Below are 20,392 nucleotides of genomic sequence, written 5' to 3' on the forward strand. Positions count from 1 at the left end.
ACCCCGCACAACCGGGTGAGTTTACCCTCCCGCTCCGGCGATACCCATGAAAGCCCAACCGGTCTGCTGCTCCGACGTTACATTTGCTTGGGCTGGTGGACCGGACTGTCTAATACAAGTCACTAGCCGGTAGCGCGCTCGAAGATCGTCTCATTTTGATCCAGTTATTGCAGGTCACTAGTTATGGGCTTGGCTCAACGGAGGTGATCAGCGGGCACCGGAAATTTCGCTCCATTAGAATTGGCCATCTACCGAGCAGAGAGTCCCATGTTGTTTACAACATGGGACTGAAAGTTTAAAGTTCACAGTAGTCGGCGAAATATATGCCTCGTCAGCAACGGTATTAATTGGTTTCCGGTGACACTGGCGTTTTCTTCTCCGAGGCGGCGCCGTCCTTTGCCTTCAAGAGTGTTTTTTTAATACCTCTGCGAGGAATTGGAGAGTATGATGCATCGACGATATCAGTATGTTCCCAAAGAAAATGGTCCTAGACGGTGCCCCCCGGCCGTGTTTGGTTTTAAGTTCCCCGCTCGAATCAATCGCCGTCATAATAGGTCATTGTGTCGCTTCACTCAGCATGTGACTGCGGATCTATAGCATACGGCAGATTCTTGTACTGAGTTGAATGCGTAAACAGAGCCGAATCTGATCTGGCTAAAGTTGATGAAACAGATTTATGATAGATGACATATAATTAGGGAGGGGCTGTAAACCCTCGGCAATTTTGGCACTTTAATAATTTTCAACAGGCACCCCTTGTCAAAGTGATTGAATATTGCTATCCAGCGAGATATCGGTATGCTGAGAGATTCATATCTCGCCAGCTGACTCAACGTAGCACTGTTCCCACCGTGGCCCAGTAATTATCTTTCATATCTTTTTCTTTACCACCAGTCGACCACGTCTTTCTCATACAACCAACGGAAGAGGAACTGGACCCACGGGCCCTGAACTCGCCCCAATGTTTGCTTGGTGCATCGTCCGCGGTCCAAAGTCATCGGGATAATCCACGGCTGTGTGGAACATCTGATAGTTCGCCCACATGACGATGTCTCCCTCCTCGACCTTGGGTAACATGATGTAGTCGGGCTTGAGGACCCTCTCCTGGATTGGTCGGAGCCATTCCCGAATCCGAACAACGTCATCAATGACTTGGGGCTTTTCATCCGCGTTCGATCGCATAAACATCCTCCGAGCGCATATCCCATGCACCATGAAAGCTTTCTCGCCTGTGACGGGGTTTACCCAGACCATTGGGTACTTCTTGATGGAAGCCTCTTCATAGCCACCCAGCTCCTCGAGTGCCAACTCCTTCCCTTGGCTGACCACGCCAAGACCATTGGCATTGGCTCTGCATTTGCCCATCCACATGTAGGGATGAGGCGCATACTCTATCCACGAGTGGTCCGCTATTTGCTTTTCCTCCTCGGTCATGAGGTCGTACATCTGAGTGCAGCTCAAAAAGGCAGTCAGTCCGGGCTCCGATTTCATGGTATGCCCGCTTCCGTCGTCCCAATGAATCGTGACATCGGGCGAGGTGGGACGTTTGAAGCAGCGCAACGTCGTGAACCAGGCTGGGTCGCGTCCATACAGAGGCGCGTCGATATGCCACCGCTGGAAGCGGGTATGGCCGGAGGCAAACTGGTCGTCCGGGAGTTCCTTGTCATGCCAGTCGTGCGAGAGCGGCTTCTTGATGGTCTTGTTCAGTAGACCATAGTGGTTTTCCCCTTGGTATCCTTTACCGATGAGTCGAACATTTTCAACCCCTGGAATTGCTGCTACATCGCGGCTTTTCTTTTTCAAGCTGGTCAGATATCACAGTTTCGATATCTCACACAGACTTCCGCACGTTGCGCTGAGCCGAATGCATGACGACCTCACTGGAATGGGATGGCTACGTGCCGGTAGCCTCGGCCGAGGTTCTTGGTTCTCAGCAATGGGTACATTTGTGCTCGGCCGATACCTGCAGCCAATGTGCTCGCTTCCCTCGGCACCATCGGAAGCACCGGTTGCCGTACTGATAAGACTCGCCACCGACAAAAAGGTGGCCAAATACGACCATCTGCAAGCTTGGAAGACCTGTGGTCGACCTCAACTGCATTGTACGGAGTGGTTCTTGGTCAGCTTAGAGCAAATGCATGTTGTTGACAGGAGTTCATTCGCCAACGATAACACTATACTATAGGGTGTAACCAAAGTTACTGAAACGCTTCGTCCAAGGCAGTCAGTCTATCAGGTTTCTTGCAAAACACCTGTGATCTGGGCCGAAGAAGTGGTTTCATTGATCAAGCATGACAAAAGGACCAACGAAAGGCAGAATTGAAGGAACATTTGAAACAGTTGCTATTATTGAGACTTGGTCAATGGCGTCTCCAACTTCATCTGTTGGCCATTCGGTTCTTCTCCTGCGGCCATCTTTGCTTGCAAAGCCGCGTACATCCGGTTCATCGCGTTTCTGTTGAATTCCTCCCCCGTTACCACGGGATACTTTTGCTTCGGCCCCTGAATGATTGCATCTTTGCATGGCTGGTTGAAGAAGGCCATGCTGAATCGCTCTCCGTAATAATCCTCTGCTTCGTCGCATGGTGCCTTTACCCGGTGATACGTGCTCTTGAACCGGTCGTCACTCCAGCTCATCAGAAGATCGCCAATGTTGCACACGATGACACCTGGTTTGAACTCCACTCTCGTCCATGTATCTCCCAGAGCGTGCTCAGTCACGACCTCTCGACCAGGGCAAATCTCCAAGCCGGACTGCTCACCCCGCTGAAAAAGGAGCGTCAAAAAGCCCCAATCTGCGTGCGCTCCCGCTCGATGATATATCTTGCCGTCGCTGACCTTGGGAGTCTCGTAGTAGTGTAAGAGACGGAGACAAGACTGGGAGTCTGGGCGGCTAGCGTCGTGATACTTGATGAAGTAGTCGTCCTGAAAGCCAAGACCGCGGGCCAAGCAGAGCATGAGCTTTTCAGAAACGCCCTGCACACGGTGCATGAAAGCCAAAGACCGGCTCTTGAATCCGGGTAGATTTTCATCGCCCATCCACTTTCCTTCCATGTGTTCGCCGAACTGGAGTTGGTAGGACTCTTTATTGTCGGGCTGGCCGGTGGACGGTCTGACCTGTGACATCTTTTCCCAGCCGACATTCTGCGGAGTCCATGGCACGGTCGCTTTGGTTTCGTCCGAGAGTCGGAAAAAGGACTCGGACAACGAAAACATCTCGTCTACTTCCGCCTCAGTAATCCCATGGTCCTTGATGGCGAAGAATCCAATGTTCTCGGCAGCGCTACAAAACTGAGAGGTGATCTCATCGACTCGAGATTCGAAATCTTGGAGGGAAATCTGAGTAATACGGATATCAGCAAATGTTTTTTGCAGAAATCAGACCGTTGGCAAGTAGTCGTAGCATACCTCGGGAATTTCCCGCTCAACGTACTTCGTCTTCTCTGACATAGCAGCGAAATGAACACAACAAGTGTTTGGTGTCTGGTCTAGTGGAAAGATCCAACCAGCTAATTTCGAAGCGATGGAATTCAGTGATGGATTGCTGTCACTTCGATCCGTTGAAGGGAGAAAGATGATGTTCGGACAGTCGGCGACTAATTATGAGCAGGGGCTCTAGTAATACCCCGCGAGCTCGGCCGAGCTTATCTTGAGGGTGGGTGGCCTGCTTCACCTTATGGCCCACACTCAATCAGGGTCTATGAACTTGATAACGTGCAGCATGGGATCCTATCTCGATGGCCAGTGGTCTTATCTTTTGCCACCCATTCACATGTGTGGGTTAGGATAAGGCTGTATTGCATGGAAAGAACAGCTGGTTGAGTAATTATAGTGATAGCCAGTATCCGTTCACGCAGGGGGCCCGGAGAAGTCTGAAATGACCGCTGTTCATTCGGACCAGTTGATCATCAGCTATACTTTGTTTTGCTTTCGCCCTCCATGAGACTCTCTGGCATTAGCATCTGAATTCTTACCTTGAAAGGAGGATCAGTTCGTTGGATTGATTCTCGAAATAAAACTACCAGAACCGTGATACTATACAGTGCAAGTCTAAGTTTATCGCCGTAATAAGTAATGAACTGGATTTTAGTGGTCAAATGCAGAAGTGCAATGGGCCAAGAATTGAGATGAGGTGGTTTCAAACAACTGCAAAAAATGCCAAACACAATTCAAATACATAACTACATTCTTTGCCTAATGCAATAAGATGAGGATTACGGGATCGTTTCGTGACCGATTCAATGCTTTACCCTGAAGGATGATCACTGGCGGCAATATTGCACTGGTGCATCACCCGAGGCCCATAGGCCTTGGGGAACTCTGTCTATTCAACAGTTAGCAAATGTTTAGCACTCCTCATTGCTACTGACTTACAATGCTATGCCACAAAGCTCGGTTATACCACAGGATCACGTCCTGTTCTTGGTGGGGATGGGCGTAAATGTTTTCCGGTTGCAGTACCGGTTTCATTATCCTGTTTGTTTTTATTAGTCGCCGGACCTGTAACCGTAACCCATGTACTTACTTGTCCATGAAAGATCTGACCTCCTTCAAATCATCCACTACTGTCTCCGGACCATTTGGCTCGGTCTTCAAGTAGAGCTTCAAAGCCCCTTGGCCATGTACTTGCAACGACTTCTCCCCGGTTTTGGGGTTGGTCCACACCATGGGATACACGCAAATTTTGCAGCTTTCCCATCGAGGCAACTGGTCCAAGGGCTTCTCTAATCCTTCCGTTTCCAGCAGGTGTCCTAGACGCGTGCTGTGAGCTCCGGCCATCCAGGTAAATGCATGAGGTGCATATTCAATCCGGCTGTTCAAAACAATGTTCCGGGTTTCCTCATCAAGCAAAGCCAAAGCCCTGCTTCCGGCCACCATAGCGGTTGAACCGGGTGTCATCTTCATCTCTGTACCGCTACCATCATCCCACCTCACAGTGACATCGGGCCCCTTGGGTGTTTTAACGGCCAGCAAGCAGCCTACTCGTGGTGGGGGGATCGCGTATAAGGCGCCATCGAAGTGCCATTGATAGAAACGGGAAGCACCTTTCTCTCGATCCACGGCCGGGATGTGTGGTGGGAGATGGAACTCCTCATGATCAATGCCCTGAACCTCGAATCCAGGCGGAAAGCCATAATGGTTGTCAGGCAACGGCCCGCGACCGAGAATGTGTACTTGTGGTTGTTGGGGAATCGCCGGGCGTTTGGGAATGCCGTAAATGTCAACACCGTTGTGGGTTGTCAACAAGGGATCTTTTCCATGCGCAAAACCACCAGTCGTTTCATCAGGGTCGAAGCTAGACAAAATTAGTACCAGATATCAAACTCTTACGTAGAGAAGCGACCGTACCTCGAGGTTAGTCTGTATTGCTGCTGCGGCGTAAGCATCTGCGGCTGTTCTTTGAAGACGAGTAACTTGTGCGTATGCAGAGCAGTGGAGATTAGTTCATAGTCGGCATCGGTGAAAGAGTTCAAGTCGATTCCGTAAACTTCGGCGCCAAAATCGACACTGCTGCTTGCGGGGTGTTGGATCGGAACCACCCGTCGTGCCGTTTTCTCGGCGTGGGGAAGCTGGAAGTGACTTTTTCCCACCGAAAGATGGAAGTCCGTGGCTTGTTCTGTGACAACAACTGAAGCGATGACCATTTTGCCGAGCTGAAAAGGTTGATGCTCGGTTTTGCGGTTGTTCAGGTTCCAACAATAGTAATAGTCAAAATTGATTGGCAAAAGTTAAGATTACGTTTTGATAGAGCGAAAATCTTTCTCTGATCTGAAAGACAAGAGCAGTTTTCTGACAGTAGACAATCACATCTAAGGCTTCACCTAGTATCATTATTTTTTAAATGGATTATATCCTCTAATGGACACAATAAAGTGATGGTGAGTAAATGGGCTGCTGCTTCGGGAGCGTCTACCATTCGACCGACGTTCGGGCCCGGAATTGTAAAAGGGTCCACCTCGGCCGAGGACTGGGGCACGTCTGTAGACATCGACTGTCCCCAACCGAGCGGTCCTGGAACGGATACAGATCGAATCGCTTTTGATGCTTTCAAGACTTCTTGTCAGTACATAAAGCTTGTTATCTCGGATACAACCTTCTCTAGTACCTACTTTCGCCCATAACGCTTGTACACTCAACTCAGCAAGACAGCCAGAATGACTACCTCCTCTTATTTCACAGCTCCTTCTGGGCACACGATACATTTTCTTCATTCCGGTTCAATCTCGGGTGGCCTTCTAGTTTGCCTTCACGGTCTTGGCGGATCAACCGAAACATTCCTTCCTTTACTCCCGGCGTTGCCAAAATCGTTCAATATCGTCCTCGTTGATTTTCCAGGATTCGGCAAGTCAGTCCTGAACAAAGCAGCAAAGCCGATCACCGTTACCAGCACAGTTTTGGACATAGAATGCCTCATCTCGTCGATCAAAGAGAGCGCCGGCACTTCACACTCTGAAAAGATCATTTTCATCGGGCACTCTTTTGGCGCCATAGTTGCTCTTCATTACGCTGCCAAGCATTCTGATGCAGTTGCCGGCCTTGCTCTCCTGGGGGCCGGACGAGCTGCTGGCCACATTCCTGCGGTGAAGCAGCGCATGCTACAACTTGCAAGCAACGCGAGGAATTTGGGCATAGACTTTGCGGCTAATTCTGCCGCTGAGTCGAACTTCTATACAGATACTCCGGAACGATCCGCAAGTCCATCTGCAAGAGAGAGTGTACGAAAAGCCGTGGCTGCCTCCGACACTGAGTCATACGCTCAGGTATGCGAAGCATTGGTTGATTTGTACCACACGGATCCCGACTACAGTAGTATTGAATGCCCGACAGTCTTCATTCCCGGCGATAAAGACATGATCAGTCCAACGGATCGATCCAATGAACTCAGCAAGTTGATGGGCGGTGAAAGCTGGGTGGTGACTGTCAAGAGTGGGCATCAGCAAGCATTGGAAGACCCGGAAGGTGTCGGAGAAGCTTTGGTACAACTTTTTGCGAGAATTGAGGGCTCTCCATAGACTAAATGCTACCAAAAGGATTTTGCATATTGTCAAAAAAGACCTTTACTTTGAACTTGAATCTTCTCCTATTCGGATACATCGATTGATTTGGGATATGGAAATAGACGATGGCCGTACATAGCACGTAAACAGCATTGAAGACAAGCGCATACACGCTCGCATTTCAAGGAAAGCAATCGTAGTTTGCTAGATACAGGAGGTTCTCAAAGTTGTTTCCACTATCCAAGCCACCGAAAGGAAAAGAGAATGCGACGTCAGCTCGGCCTGGATCCGACATGTCCGATCCATGACTATGAGTCTCTCCGTGGCGAGTTGGAACCGTGTTCGACACAGCAGCTTCAACAGGAGGCTCTCTGGGTCTAGGCGTTGCACGGTCGTTCTCAGACTCCCGATATTGGTCGCTCGTGTTAGCTTCGCAAAATCTCTTGACGAAGCTGTGCACATCAAAGTTTCCTGTGTGTTTCCCCCTTGTCGTGCAAGGACCGTTGTCTTCCCTCGGGCGCTTTCTGTTCTGCAACGGTATCGGCCTCAAGCTCGTGGCATTAGAAACTTCTAAGATCAGGGCTTGAAGCAATTTGATTCCCCTTGCGGCGATGGTGCTGTTGCCATATGACTTCAGGATGCCGATGACGCTCTCGGCCAGCTGACGATGTTCAACGTGCTCTGCCTCCCCTGGTGCCCGATGCAGTACGTCCAGCAAAAGGATTATGGAAGCGGCTACCGCAAATGCTTGATGTACCCAAAGAACAGGTCCATCCTCCTGGGATACAAAATTGTATTCCTTGATTATGGTTTTGGATGCCGCGAGGCAGGTCAACCTGGTAAACGAGAATGCCGGGTTCGTGAAGCTGTCAGACAAGAACGAGCGGTGAATCATGATGATCTTATGACTGGAGCTGATGGCCAAAGTTCGCCGGGCCCAAGGAACCCATATAGGCCAGTCCGCTTCGATAGGAGTGTTTGTAAGAAAAGCTGGACGCTCCACTCTGGCAAGTGTGCGTAGACGAGCGTCCCACGTTAGTACTTGTTTATAGCGTGTGTATGCCGTATTGTTGGTCATAAGCCCATCTTGTAGTTTCGGCATGATTTCGGCAATCTCCAAAAGAAAACGACAGTAGCTCGTTATCGTCGGAACATCTTTTGGTAGGGGCGAAAGGTCATGATCGTGGCAGTTCTGAGGAGGCTCCGAGGTCGAATACAGCGGACTGATGAGATAGCTCTCTGAGAAGGGGATGCCGAACCAATCTTGGCTGCAAAGCTGGCACCAAACACGCCTTCCTGTTTCTTTTTCCACACTGCTTTCAGCAACATCGTACTTTAGTCTATGCAAGCCAAGAGATTGTGCAATGCGGACAGCCGCAGCGAGGTGTATGCTCTGGGAGTTGCTGTGACCCAAAGGATGGGCTGATATCGTAGCAGTTGCGATGGCCTGACACGATAAGATGCTTAAGTTTGTCGTATAATCCGCGCGATTCAAACATACGATCATTGCTTCTAACCAGCGCCTAGAGAGGGTTTCACGCTCGCTGTCCTGAAAGCCCCAGGCATGCGCTCGTCGTGACGGCGCACATACCAAGCTTGCAGTCAAGACAGAGAAGAGAAGCGAAACCCATTGGAGATCAACTCCTTCGCTCTCGATTATGCCGTTATGCTCCGAGTAAAATGCAGCAAGCTGCGTCCGGAATGTCGATGCGAAAATCGAGTTATGGTACCACAAGAGGCTCTCGGTATGGTACTGAACCAAGTCCCACACCTGCCGCGAGTCCGGTAGCAGAAGCTGGACAACGGCTAGCTGGGAACATTCATTGAAATCAAGGACTGTGTCTCTTTCGCCTTCAGGGATTCTGGGCCCCTCCGATCCCGGGGCAAAAATGGCTGCTTCAGGTGACACAGTTGGATGATACTCGGGGTCTTTCCTCCGACCCCAAGCCAGGAACTCAAGAATCGAAGCAGCATCTTTCATGGATCGGTCGTCAACTTCAGCCCTCTCTGGGGCAGTCTCAGTTGAAGCAATTTGCGGCAGCAATGGTTGGCTCGCCCTTGGATTGTCTTGCATGGTGTCGAATTCGGATGAGGCAGTTTGCGGGCCGGGCCTAGCATGTCCGCTTGGACTGCCATGATTCCTCAGACTACTCAAAGAACTGACTCGTGCTTCGTTTTCGAGTTCAGAAACTTTGCGACGAAGATAAGCAATCTCTTCAATACTAGTCCTAGAGCTCGAAGAGGATGTTGAGCGACGTGGTCGTGTTGTAGACGGTCTCGCCAATGTTGGGGAAGTAAGGCGCGGATTATCGACTGCATCAGAAGTGCAGGACTGTTCTTCTCCTCTGGATCTTGGTCAATTTGTGGTGCGGGTAAGAGTCTGAGTAAGCATTTACCTCCTTAGACAATTCGTGCAAGGAACCGTTTTGCTGCACTTGACCTTTCGGCGTGTACATGGTTCGCAGGCTAGTCTGCTACGGCTCGTCAGGGACGATGCCATGGTGTTTCATACAGAACTGCCCTTCTCCAGCATTTCAAAGTTCATAGATCTGACCGAGGTTCGGAGAGTACTCGGATACCCTCGGCCGGGGTGGTGTGAGTTTGTATGAACACCCTAGTTCTTGGGAGATAAGTAAAAGGGGGATTTGGAGCCCTATCAGAAGGTGTCACCAGTCTAGCCAGCTTATCTTGCAGAGGCGAATAGCACTGGTCCGAAGTGCAAGAACCGACAGTCGGAAAGGGAGTGATACAGCGTGTGTCACGATAAGCACCAATGGGCTGATTACATTTAACTAGGAGCTCGTCGCTGCGTAATACATGCCGCTGATTTGCTTGGTCGAATTACACCAGCAAGGACCCCTTGTACTACGATAGAGTCCCGGCCGAGCATGGGATCACTCGACGTGTACGGAGTAGATCCGGCGCTGATGCGGGGAACGTGCCTTATCTCTTGATTCCTTTCGATACCGTTAGCCGGACTAATGCAAAACCCCAAAACTCCACAACTGCCGCATGCATCGCTGACAAGATAAGACCAGGCTGTTGGAAATCCGCCTCCTCGTGGGCCAATGCGCCCAGAACACTCAAGAAGGCATGGGTCAGATAGTCATGGTGAAGGCAATCTATCTATATTGTGGTAGACCTTGTGTCCGTGTAAGCTTTAGCTTTCAGAAACTCACCCCGCCTGTTGGTGATTTCGCACTGTCACGTCCGAATCGCAACTCATCATCTCCGTCTTGACTAGCTCATTTACCTTGAACTCGTTCTGGGAGCGGATCTTTGGAATGGTCGATCAAACCAGTCTGCGAGCACGAGCTCGCTCCATGAAAGGGAAAACCATGCTCAGACTCACGCAGCCACGGAGTTGGCAGCTGCCCAAGCAACCCAGCAGCATCGCACCGCCTGGCGTATGGACGAATTCCGACATGGACCCGGTACCACTTGAAAGACGGACATGGGGAAAGGGTGCCTTCATCACATATTGGTTTTCTGATCTCGTCACGATCAGCACCTGGTCCACGGGCTCGGCAATTGTGGCAGCAGGTCGGTACCTATTACAGCAATCTCACCTATTTGAGCTCAACTCTAACAAGCGTTGCGCCTAGGCTTGACTCCAACAGATGCAATCCTCATCGTCCTGCTGGCCAGCTTTTGCAACGCCATCCCTACAGTTCTCAACGGGGCGATCGGTTCGAATCTCCACATTGCTTTTCCTATTGCCTCGCGAGCCAGCTTCGGCTACTGGTTTAGTTATTTTGCCGTGGTCTCCAGAGGCGTCCTGGCCATGTTTTGGTTCGGGGTGCAGTCCGCAAACGGCGCGACATGCGTTACAGCTGTAAGTCTTTTGTTCCTGCCGTGTCCGTGGCTTATGAGACTGAACCTACGGCGATACTGATCCGGCATTTCTAGATGATTACTTCTATTTGGCCCAGTTTCCGAAACGTTCCGAATCACTTGCCAGCTTCGGCAGGCTTGACGACGACCGGGATGATCTCGTATTTCCTATATTGGCTCATTCAATTTCCGCTGCTACTGGTTCCCACGCACAAACTGCAATATGTGTTCTGGGTAAAGACAGTTGCTACTCTGCCTGTAGCAATAGGAACGGTTATATGGGTTGCCGTCCAAGCCGGCAGCCAAGATTTCTTTCATGCGCCATCCCAGGTTCATGGTTCCGAACGAGCTTGGCTTTGGCTTTCTAGCCTGGTATGCGGTCCCGACCCGGCGTCATTCCCTTTGTATCAAGAGATACCAGCAGACTCTAATGCCCTTCAGACCAGCGTGACCGGAGGATACAGCACCCTCGCCGTGAACATTTCCGGCTTTTCTCGCTTTAGCAAGGACAGCCGCGCTCAGTATTGGCAGTTGCCGGTCATTCCATTCTTCAAGACAATCCTGGCTCTGTTTGGTGTCATATCAGCTGCGGCCGCGCAGGAAATCTGGGGCGTCCCCTACTGGACGCCGCTCGAGATCGTGGCCACGTGGCAGAACACCCCCGGCGGCCGCGCCGCGGCCTTCATCTGCGCCGCCATCTGGCTCCTCGCGCAGATCAGCGTCAACATCAGTGCGAACGCCGTATCCTTCGCCAATGACATCACGACGCTCGCGCCCAAGTGGTTCAACAACCGCCGAGGCACCGTGTTGGTCGCCTTCCTCGGGGGCTGGGCATTGTGCCCCTGGATCATCGTGGCGTCAGGCCGCGCATTCATGAACTTCATGTCGGCCTACTCCATCTTCATGGCGCCCATGGCCGGTATCTTGTTTACGGACTACTGGCTGGTAAAGCGACGAAGGTACGACGTGCCTGCACTCTTCGATCCGCAGGGGATCTACCGTTACGGCAAATATGGCACCAATTGGCGCGCAGCAACTGCGACTTTCGTCGTCATCATCCCTTTGCTGCCGGGTCTCGTGGCAAAGGTAGCTCCGTCTGTCAACTTGGCCAGTGGTCTGAAGAACCTCTTCAGCTTCAACTGGTTATATGGCTTCTTTCTTTCCATTTTCGTATACTACACATTGAACTATTTCTTTCCCCATAAGGAGACCCTCATTCCTTCTGTCGTCACAGGGTTTGAGCCTACTCTCATAGGGGTAGACTCTGATGTGGAGAGTCGGGGAGCGGAAGGCGCAAAAGGCCAAGAGTGTTCTGCTGTTGTCGAAAAGAACCCTCAAAGTACCAACTGAGTACTCCTTAGTTCGTTCATAAGCTCGGAAGTTAAATAACAATGTAGAACTAGGCACTAATGGGCACCCACTGTGTCCCTTTCGTCACAGTTGCGTCTTTACAGGTTCTCTAGGTGTGACGACACAAAATACTAATTCTTACAAATTGCCTTAGTAACCAGGACGTTGAAGTAATCTAAATACACAAGTGAAACACTTTGATCTATACGTCTACAGCTAACTGATTTGAATACTTCTTCACTTTTACTTTTGACCGAGCTTTCGTCACATATATCATCCGTTCTTTCGTCCTTCTTTTTCATCCATCTGTTTCCACATATTACATCCGCTGTTGAAACTTCCGTTTTTCAAACTTGCTGCCGTCTCCTGCTTCCCTCCACAGTGTAAGATACCTTATTCTTCCGCTCACACTAAAACCAGCTATCACGAGATTCATTTTCCAAGCCCTCTCCGGCAACAAGGGACTTCGACTCAAGACAACAAAGACAAGAACAACGCAGCCAATCAGCACGTTAAGATACACGAGAAACTCAGAAATCATGAAAAATAACTACAATAACCCAACCGATCGCCACCTCTTCAACCTAGGACAATACCCTTGTAATACCAACTTCACTCTTAGGAGTGTTTTGTTAGGTTTATGGTGTTGGTCATCCGAAGAAGCCCAGCTAAGGGCAACGTAACGTAAGCCATCACAAACACCCAGTTGAAAGTGCTTACCAGTAATCACTTTGGTTTGTACATCACTCCGTGAGATGAGAAATTCAAGAAAAGCAGGGCTCATACAATTCGATCGCGCATATAGTGAAATTGAAATAAACTTATGGAGTAGCTGCCAGTCTCGCTCCAGGCTGCAAAATGTTGGTTACCGGATACTGACAACCATAGCCTCCTGACACACAATTTCATCTGCTTTAAGGTACGCGACGCCAACCCTCTCAAAGAAGTCTTCGTTCCCCTCTTTGCCGGCGAGAGACACAACCAGCACGTAGCATGTCGGCTGTTCGCTCTTGTGGTGCTTGCTCTTACCCACGATGATGCAGCTAAGAGGCCTGGGCAGCGGCCGTTCCGGCTCGTCCAAGATGAGCCAATCCGGTTTCTGCACTGCAATGGTGTGTACAGGAGCCCGGAGCTCGGCTCGGCCCCGCCGGTCGGAATCGGCGTACGACACCCCTGGCGGAAGCGTTTTGAAAGGTGACTGGATGTCGTCCGCGCGCAGGATATCGTCGAACGGAACGTTCATGTATCGGATCTCTCCGCTGTAGGCCATCCAGGACCACGATGGAATCCTGACGTGATTTGCCGTTCCAAAGTCAATCCTCTTCAGGGTGCTCTCGGAGTTTCGCCGCTGCCACAACAAGTCCCGATGGAAATTGGCCTGGAGGACGCCGAACCCGCCGGCAGACTCGAGGGCACTCATCAGCCTTTTCTCAAGACCAGCGATAGCCATCGGTCTATCGGTATCATACGATAGACCCAGTGTTGAGTAGCGCTCGTAAAGGCCTTGGTAATGCTGGAGTTGCCGGCCCTGCTTATGGGATTTCACCGAATAAGGAAAGTTTGAGTCGCCCAGAAAAGACGCTTTTCGGCTGCAACTCGGGTCAGGGAACGTGCGTGGCGAACTGATATGTGAATGGTTGTCGAGACCTCACTTACTTTTCAGTCTTGGTAAAAGTCTCGCAGCGAATGCCCTCGCCGCATTCCCAGTATGCTTGGTTCTGTGTGAAGTGTATCGTCCGGCGCGAAAGTGCGCGGGAGGAGGAGGAGGAGGAGGAGGAGTCTGAAGGGGAAGGCGACAAGGTGAGAGACGGCGGCAGGCGCTGGGGAGACGATGCCGAGTCCGCGGAAGCCGCTGGTAAGGGGGATGGGCCGGACGGAGGTGAGGAGGTTGACATCGTGTTCGATTCCGAGGACGAGGTACGCCGAGCTGAAGACCTTTTCCATTAGTTTCGCCTCCCGTTGCCAGTCTGCCTTTGCTTCTTCGTCCTCTCCCTGGCCTGACTTCTGCATGATGCACAGAGAATCGATCCACAGGTAGTGAACCTTGAGCTTTCTAGTAACGGTTATGGCATCTCTGAACGTCTTGGGTAAGTCCGCATCGTCCACTCCCTCATTCATGATCTTGCTGATGTTTTCTTTGGTTGTGGATACGAATTTGACATCAGGTGGCTCTTTTTTGTCTGGAGAACCCCAGCGATGCGACAGAGCTACATACTTTTCGGTCTTCGGAACTTCGTATTGACGGCTGCATATCAGTTGAACTCGGCTGCTTTGTTCGTTCCCAACCGCTAGGAGCCGATTCGGTATGAAAGGCTCATCATCTGGTGGTGACAGGTGGCTATCGTCGCATGTCTTGATCCATTCCAATAGAATATCGGCATGTGTCTTGCTTCCTGGATCCAATTGGGAGGGGAAACCAAGCTGGATGTTGTTTAATCTCAAAGAATCAGAGTCTGGTGGGTTCCACCAATCAGCCAAATGGGACGAAAATGCGGATCAAGGTATATGAGTTGGCCACCAGATGTTGCCACCTAACCGCCCAAGTCCTCCAGAGACTATATTAAGCGCTCACCTTCGGTAGTGCAAAGGGAAAAGATTGGGTTCCAGTGTTTTTCTCCAAATGTCAGAGATGAACCAGACCTGAGAAACTTGACAACCTCTTTGCTTCGAGCTGCCCTTCTCAATAGAGATAGATAGAGTAGCTGACACAAGTCGCAAGTATGTCGTCTCGTGTCCAAGTTTTCGAGTGAGTCGGTGAACTCGCAGCTTTCTGACCATATTCCCAACGCGCAACATCTCTCACATAACGAAGAGTCGGCACTTGTGTCGTTGATCTCTTTACTACTCGGTACGATCAGACAAGCACATCGTTCGTCTGTGGTATATTCCCAATTGTTGTCCAGCTAGAAATTGCATTGTTATGGTCAGTAATGAAGAAATATGTATCGGCTGGCTACCCAGCCGTCTGTTCTTGGAACGAGCTGACCGGCTTCTCATAAGTCAGATCGCAGTTTCCGGTTCAATAAGTTGCAGAATGAAGCGATGGGATAATCCTTGGGCACGGAGGGTTTGTTGAACTCACGGTCTGCAATCAAGGCATTATGGTCAGAAAATATCCAGCACGCAAGGAAGATTGGCAAGAAAGAACTTACAAACTAGCACCCGACCCATTAGCAAGCTTGTTTACGACTTTTAGACTTGACGAGGCTATACCATCTATCACAGTGATATCACGGTCAGTTTATGTCACCCCCTAGCGTTCGAAAGGCAAGGCGCACATACTGCAACAGTTAGTTGTTGCACCCTGGACATGAAATGGAGGGGGACAGATCCGCGAGGCGTTGAACTTACATTCTTGAGATTGGCAGATGTTAGCGGCTCGGCAAAGACGATTCGAATCTGTGAACAGTTCTCAAATACTGACCTCGTTTTTCCCCTACTTGCCAAAATTATCATTTGATGCATTGACAGATGGTTTGACTTGGCAAAGCGCTATACCCTTGCTTGCGGCATCAGGCTGTCACTTCCCCTGAGAGAACCCGCTCGGCTGCGAGTGTCGAGGCTGGCCGTGGGCCAAGGTGACCTTGGTTTTGCTATACCGTCCCAATTGATCCACGGGAGGGAAGCGCCGTTTGCTGCTTCGCGTATCTTGCGCATCTCCTTGAGCATTTCTCTCGCATCGGCCCGCTCCGTCTCGTTGGCATCAATCTCGAATGTTGGACGTGTCACCAAAGGCCAGGGAACACTGCCTTCTGCGTAAGACGATTCAGCATGTTCCTTTGAATAATCTGTTGCCTCAAATTCCGATTTTGAGTCGTGGCGTATTATGATTTTGACGACTAGGAGCCTGCTTTCAATGAGTTCCACAAAACGTCTGAGTGCTGTCGGCCCGGCCGATGAACATCGAGGGTCTTCTTTGATGTATTGGATCCACTTTCGAACCATGTCCTTTACCGCCATTTCTGGGTGTTCTCTGAACAAGGGCTCATTAACTCCAATGTCGCGACGGAACTTTCGGAGCCCTTCATTGTCATACAGGATCCAAATGAGAAACTCAAGGTATAAACAGCCAAGAGACCAAATATCGTATCGTCTTGATCTAGCGTCCTTGGATAGGTACACAACTTCTGGCGGTTTGTAGGTATTTGTGCCAGTTGGCGTATTCGTAGTGTCATGTCGAAGCTCCGTAACCTTTTCGTGGACTTTCGCATGTCCGGCATCGGCTATAACAAGCTTAGCGCCCTTGGGGATTTTCCCGGGGCCCGAATTGAGCAAGCCGAAGCAGAGGATGTTCTCCGGTTTCAGGTCTCCGTGGCGGCATGATACACCATACTGGTTGGCTGGATAGTGTAGCTTTTCGATGGCATCGGCAAGGCCAACTAACTGGTCAAAGAACCACCTGATGTAAACATCCCAGTCGTGGGAGCTAAAGTTGGGCGATGCACTGCTCAGGCTGGGTTGATTCTTCCAGAACTCTCGGAGGTTTCCTCCTTTGGCCCAGGGGAAGATGAAGTAATGGTGGTTCTCCTGAGTGTATCTTGCAATCGCTCTGATGAAGTGCGGGTGGTTGTGGTCCTGGAAACGGCCTAGAACCGATGCCTCGTTTTCGACAACTTTCTGAAACTTTTCAGGGGTGCCCCGGGCTAGAAGCTTCTTAACGGCCACATGAGGATTTCCATTACTGTCTAAAACAGCACCCTAGTGGTTGATACATTTTTAGCATCTTAGGCAAAAGCACTTTCGACGTCGGGCGACCAGAACTTTACTTACAATCTGATCATCATGTTCGAACTTCAGGTGATCGCGATGCATGACAAGATGTGTGACGGAGCTGAAGTTTGAATCGTAAGTATTGTACTCTTTTATAAAAGGCAGCCGGCACCGCCAATGAAAGACGCTCGCAGTTTTGTCGTTGGGACTGAAGACTGGGACGAAGAACATCCACTGCCACATATCGCATATCGATTCGATCTCACAATCCCCAAGTTGCTCCTCGAGGAAATCAGCCCTCTTCCCCGTTTTCGTCGACTCCACGGCGCGCTGGCTGCCCTTGCCGACGATTTCGATAGGAAACATTTCGTCGCCGAAGTCGTTGCGGTAGAACAGCTCGAACCATTCCTCGCATTTTGTGTAGACCAGAAGAGCAAGAAGTCGCCGTGCTTTTGAGAGGGCAAACGTCTTCAAACTCTTGGCGAGGCGTTTGTCCGTTGTCAGTTCGCCGACTACATCACCAGCCGTTTCCGTGATTATGCTCCTGATGCTTGCCCACGAGATCCATTTTTCTGTTTTGTTGGTGCTTCCGTACTCCACGTCTATCGCCTCTCTGGAAATACGCTGCTTGAGCGATCTAATCGCCGTCATTCTTGGTGCTATCTGATTGAAGAAGCCGTTCGTGGATTGTCGGAAAGACGATGTCGTTCGTCGACTAAGCTCTGCAACGTTAGCTGGAAAGGTATGCCTTCTCGGTTGACTACCCAGATTTATGTGACTTGGACGGATCGATGTCGGATGGCCCCCTTCCGTTTGTGCCCGACGAAGGGTCACCTTCCGAGGCGGGCTATCTTCAGAGGCGGACTCGGGGGAGGTTGTTTCGTCGACGTGTTCCTCTGTCTTTGGGTGAAGACTGCAGCATGACGACTCGCATGGCTTCTGCCAAGGTACCATGCTTGTGGCGCTCGATCAAATCTCTAGCACTCACCAATATCAATCACGTCTGAGGGCGTCGCTTCAGTCTCCCCTCTTGATGCCTGGAAGAAGGCAACCATTCCGCAGGTTGCCTTTTATGCAACCACTTCGAAAAGCGTTGGTGGGAATTATCCATTGACCAATATGGTAGAGCTCTTATACTTGCAAGCACGTATCTATATCTGCCATTGGTCGCCTGATACTTAATCGCTTACCGTGGCGGCACGTCTTAACTCCATGCATGCCAGTCGCAATCACAGCCACGATGAGACATATTGGCATAGCCGATCCCCTCAAACTACCCCGCCGCAGTTCTCGCGTGCTCAGGCTCCCCAAAATCTGCAGGATGACACGCAGGCGAAGTCACCTGGTCTCCCCATACACATGCAAGCTCTTATCGAGAGCCATACCCTTGGCTTCATCCTACCAATCCTGGTTCGAGGAAATGAGAGGGTTGCGTCCTTTTCATACAGGCGTCGAAAAACTGCGTGGTGTCGAGACCTTGACCGGCGCCGCGAGCTAGACTGCGGCTCATGAGCTGCCTTTGCTGTGAAATTGCGCCCCCGTTGCCGCGAACCAGTTTGTCTACGACAGGGTAGTCATTAACCCACGCCCTGTCTTTAAAATCCTCGGGACTCTTCCTGAGTCCGGTATCGCCCACATGCGTCTTTGGTTTCCTAAACATCCCCATTCAAGCAGCCGCCTCTTACAAGAGCCTATATGGTGTAGCTGGCCACAACTCTGAAGGCGCTAAACATACAAGTCTTTGGTAGTAGCTTTCCAGCCCATTTGTTGCTTACTAACTACCACAACATGCTAACAATTCTCAGGCTATGGTATATCCGTTACATCTTGCAACACGCCATCTGAAAAGGCTCCCGGAACCTGCCGACATGGGTGCGAAACCAGGTACCTTAAGCCTGTACAAAGCTATCAGTGCGAAGTATGGTGACGATAACCTCCAGGGAAAACGACAGTATGTCCCGATTGATGTGTTGAAGGAGCTGGTCACCACCGAAGGTATTTACAGGGAGTTCTGCAGGCATCCAAAGCATCAGGCCTGGGGGAAGGGCGGCTCAAGGAGGCGTTTGGCCGAGAGGGTGGTGGGTTCCAATGCGCGCAAGCTTTTCGTGGTTCTTGTGCTCTTGGACCAGTGTTTGGATACGGACAAACTTCTCAACAGTGGCTTGACCGACAGAGACCTCCCGCTGTTCAAGGATGGGCACGGTTTTAGGTCCGAACCAGACAGTGGCAAAAGGTTCTCATTGCCGCCGAAATGGTCCAGTCAAACTGTAGACCAATTCCTTGAAAGCCAATGGCGGGTGCTTGCTCCTGTGTTTGGCTCTTCTGGGGAACACCGGACTTTTCATCAGCGGCGCCCGATGCCCTTTCAGAAGATGGAAGAGTCCCACAAGGGTGGTTCCAATAGCGTCGTATTTCATGCCCAGATTCATCCCGCCCATCAACGGTTCTCTATGGTGAGTTGCTCTCCCTTGCGCATCCGAGCCCGTCACATGCTAACTTGACCAGACGGGGTCTCATAGCCACGAAATCGTCTTAAAGGAGTTTTTACCCAGAAACAAGAAAGATTTCGAGATCGAGCGAAACAACCTCGCAGCGATACGGGGTCTCGGAGATAACAAGCACATCACGCAGTATCTTGAGACTTTCTCGCAAGAGGGCAGGAGCTACATCATCTTTCCTTTCGCCAAGGGCGGAGACCTGGAGAACTTCTGGGATACTAAGAAGTCCAGGCCACGGAACAGACGTTTGGCTCTCTGGTGCTTGGAGCAGATGTTCGGGCTCGCCAGAGGGCTTCAAGTTCTTCACGAGTTCCTCGGGGACGACAAAAACTGCCGGCACGGCGACTTGAAGCCCGGCAACATACTTCATTTCTTGACTGACGGGGGCGACGGCACCCTCAAGATTGCCGACTTTGGGATATCCCGGATCCACACCGAGACAACTTTCCAGAGGCTGGGGAAGGCCACGACGACGAGATCTACGACGCCGTCCTATGAGGCCCCCGAAGAGTCGTTGCGTCAGGCGAGGTCCCGCAAGTACGACATCTGGTCCATGGGCTGCATCTTCCTCGAGTTCACCCTCTGGTTCGCGGATAGCTGGGATGCCGTAGAATCCTTCAACAACGCTAGGACGTCCAAGAGGGCGAGGCAAGGGGAAAATAAGCCATGGGCCCGCTTCTACAAGGGCATTGGAGCGTCTGCCAAGGTACATCCCGAGGTGTTCCAGACCCTGGCCAAGCTCAGACGTCTTCCGAGGAGCGCAACAGGCACGGCGCTGGGCGACTTGCTGGATACCGTCGAGAGGCATCTGCTCAAAGTCGACGTTGAAGCTCGTTTCAGCTCCAAGGAGCTCTCTGAACGCCTTGAAAAAATAGTGTCTAGAGCCGTGACTGACGCGAAATATCTTTTTGGTAGCGGTTGATGACTATGTAACACCAGGGTGGGTGTGGGGTGTTCATTGTTTCTCCGGTGGTAATGGCTTCCTGACGTGTAACATATATT

General features: G+C 50.9%; 9 protein-coding genes across 9 annotated transcripts; 3 read left to right on the plus strand and 6 right to left on the minus strand.

Annotated features, from left to right (window-relative positions):
• Positions 1-909: 909 nt before the first annotated feature.
• Positions 910-1,870, minus strand: GLRG_00860 (alpha-ketoglutarate dependent xanthine dioxygenase; the record flags this gene model as incomplete). Its single annotated transcript, XM_008091545.1, has 2 exons — positions 910-1,804; positions 1,836-1,870. 2 exons carry the CDS (start codon positions 1,868-1,870, stop codon positions 910-912), a joined length of 930 nt encoding a protein of 309 aa, XP_008089736.1.
• A 476-nt stretch (positions 1,871-2,346) lies between these two features.
• On the minus strand, positions 2,347-3,450 carry GLRG_00861 (2OG-Fe(II) oxygenase superfamily protein; the record flags this gene model as incomplete). Its single annotated transcript, XM_008091546.1, has 2 exons — positions 2,347-3,339; positions 3,409-3,450. 2 exons carry the CDS (start codon positions 3,448-3,450, stop codon positions 2,347-2,349), a joined length of 1,035 nt encoding a protein of 344 aa, XP_008089737.1.
• A 796-nt stretch (positions 3,451-4,246) lies between these two features.
• GLRG_00862 (TfdA family Taurine catabolism dioxygenase TauD) lies at positions 4,247-5,645 on the minus strand (the record flags this gene model as incomplete). The annotated part of the gene is made up of 4 exons (XM_008091547.1): positions 4,247-4,324; positions 4,375-4,474; positions 4,526-5,296; positions 5,350-5,645. 4 exons carry the CDS (start codon positions 5,643-5,645, stop codon positions 4,247-4,249), a joined length of 1,245 nt encoding a protein of 414 aa, XP_008089738.1.
• A 510-nt stretch (positions 5,646-6,155) lies between these two features.
• GLRG_00863 (uncharacterized protein) lies at positions 6,156-7,013 on the plus strand (the record flags this gene model as incomplete). The annotated part of the gene is made up of 1 exon (XM_008091548.1): positions 6,156-7,013. The coding sequence occupies one exon, from the start codon at positions 6,156-6,158 to the stop codon at positions 7,011-7,013; it is 858 nt and encodes a 285-aa protein (XP_008089739.1).
• Positions 7,014-7,179: 166 nt separating this feature from the next.
• On the minus strand, positions 7,180-9,072 carry GLRG_00864 (uncharacterized protein; the record flags this gene model as incomplete). Its single annotated transcript, XM_008091549.1, has 2 exons — positions 7,180-8,445; positions 8,500-9,072. 2 exons carry the CDS (start codon positions 9,070-9,072, stop codon positions 7,180-7,182), a joined length of 1,839 nt encoding a protein of 612 aa, XP_008089740.1.
• Positions 9,073-10,321: 1,249 nt separating this feature from the next.
• GLRG_00865 (NCS1 nucleoside transporter) lies at positions 10,322-12,182 on the plus strand (the record flags this gene model as incomplete). The annotated part of the gene is made up of 4 exons (XM_008091550.1): positions 10,322-10,541; positions 10,604-10,833; positions 10,908-11,204; positions 11,274-12,182. The coding sequence occupies 4 exons, from the start codon at positions 10,322-10,324 to the stop codon at positions 12,180-12,182; spliced, it is 1,656 nt and encodes a 551-aa protein (XP_008089741.1).
• Positions 12,183-13,047: 865 nt separating this feature from the next.
• Positions 13,048-14,300, minus strand: GLRG_00866 (uncharacterized protein; the record flags this gene model as incomplete). Its single annotated transcript, XM_008091551.1, has 3 exons — positions 13,048-13,771; positions 13,839-13,900; positions 13,980-14,300. The coding sequence occupies 3 exons, from the start codon at positions 14,298-14,300 to the stop codon at positions 13,048-13,050; spliced, it is 1,107 nt and encodes a 368-aa protein (XP_008089742.1).
• Positions 14,301-15,674: 1,374 nt separating this feature from the next.
• On the minus strand, positions 15,675-17,543 carry GLRG_00867 (protein kinase domain-containing protein; the record flags this gene model as incomplete). The annotated part of the gene is made up of 2 exons (XM_008091552.1): positions 15,675-16,880; positions 16,953-17,543. 2 exons carry the CDS (start codon positions 17,541-17,543, stop codon positions 15,675-15,677), a joined length of 1,797 nt encoding a protein of 598 aa, XP_008089743.1.
• Positions 17,544-18,760: 1,217 nt separating this feature from the next.
• On the plus strand, positions 18,761-20,312 carry GLRG_00868 (protein kinase domain-containing protein; the record flags this gene model as incomplete). The annotated part of the gene is made up of 2 exons (XM_008091553.1): positions 18,761-19,345; positions 19,398-20,312. The coding sequence occupies 2 exons, from the start codon at positions 18,761-18,763 to the stop codon at positions 20,310-20,312; spliced, it is 1,500 nt and encodes a 499-aa protein (XP_008089744.1).
• Positions 20,313-20,392: the final 80 nt, after the last annotated feature.

Source organism: Colletotrichum graminicola (genome assembly GCF_000149035.1).
Source record: "Colletotrichum graminicola M1.001 genomic scaffold supercont1.2, whole genome shotgun sequence".
Taxonomy (NCBI): Eukaryota; Fungi; Ascomycota; class Sordariomycetes; order Glomerellales; family Glomerellaceae; genus Colletotrichum; species Colletotrichum graminicola.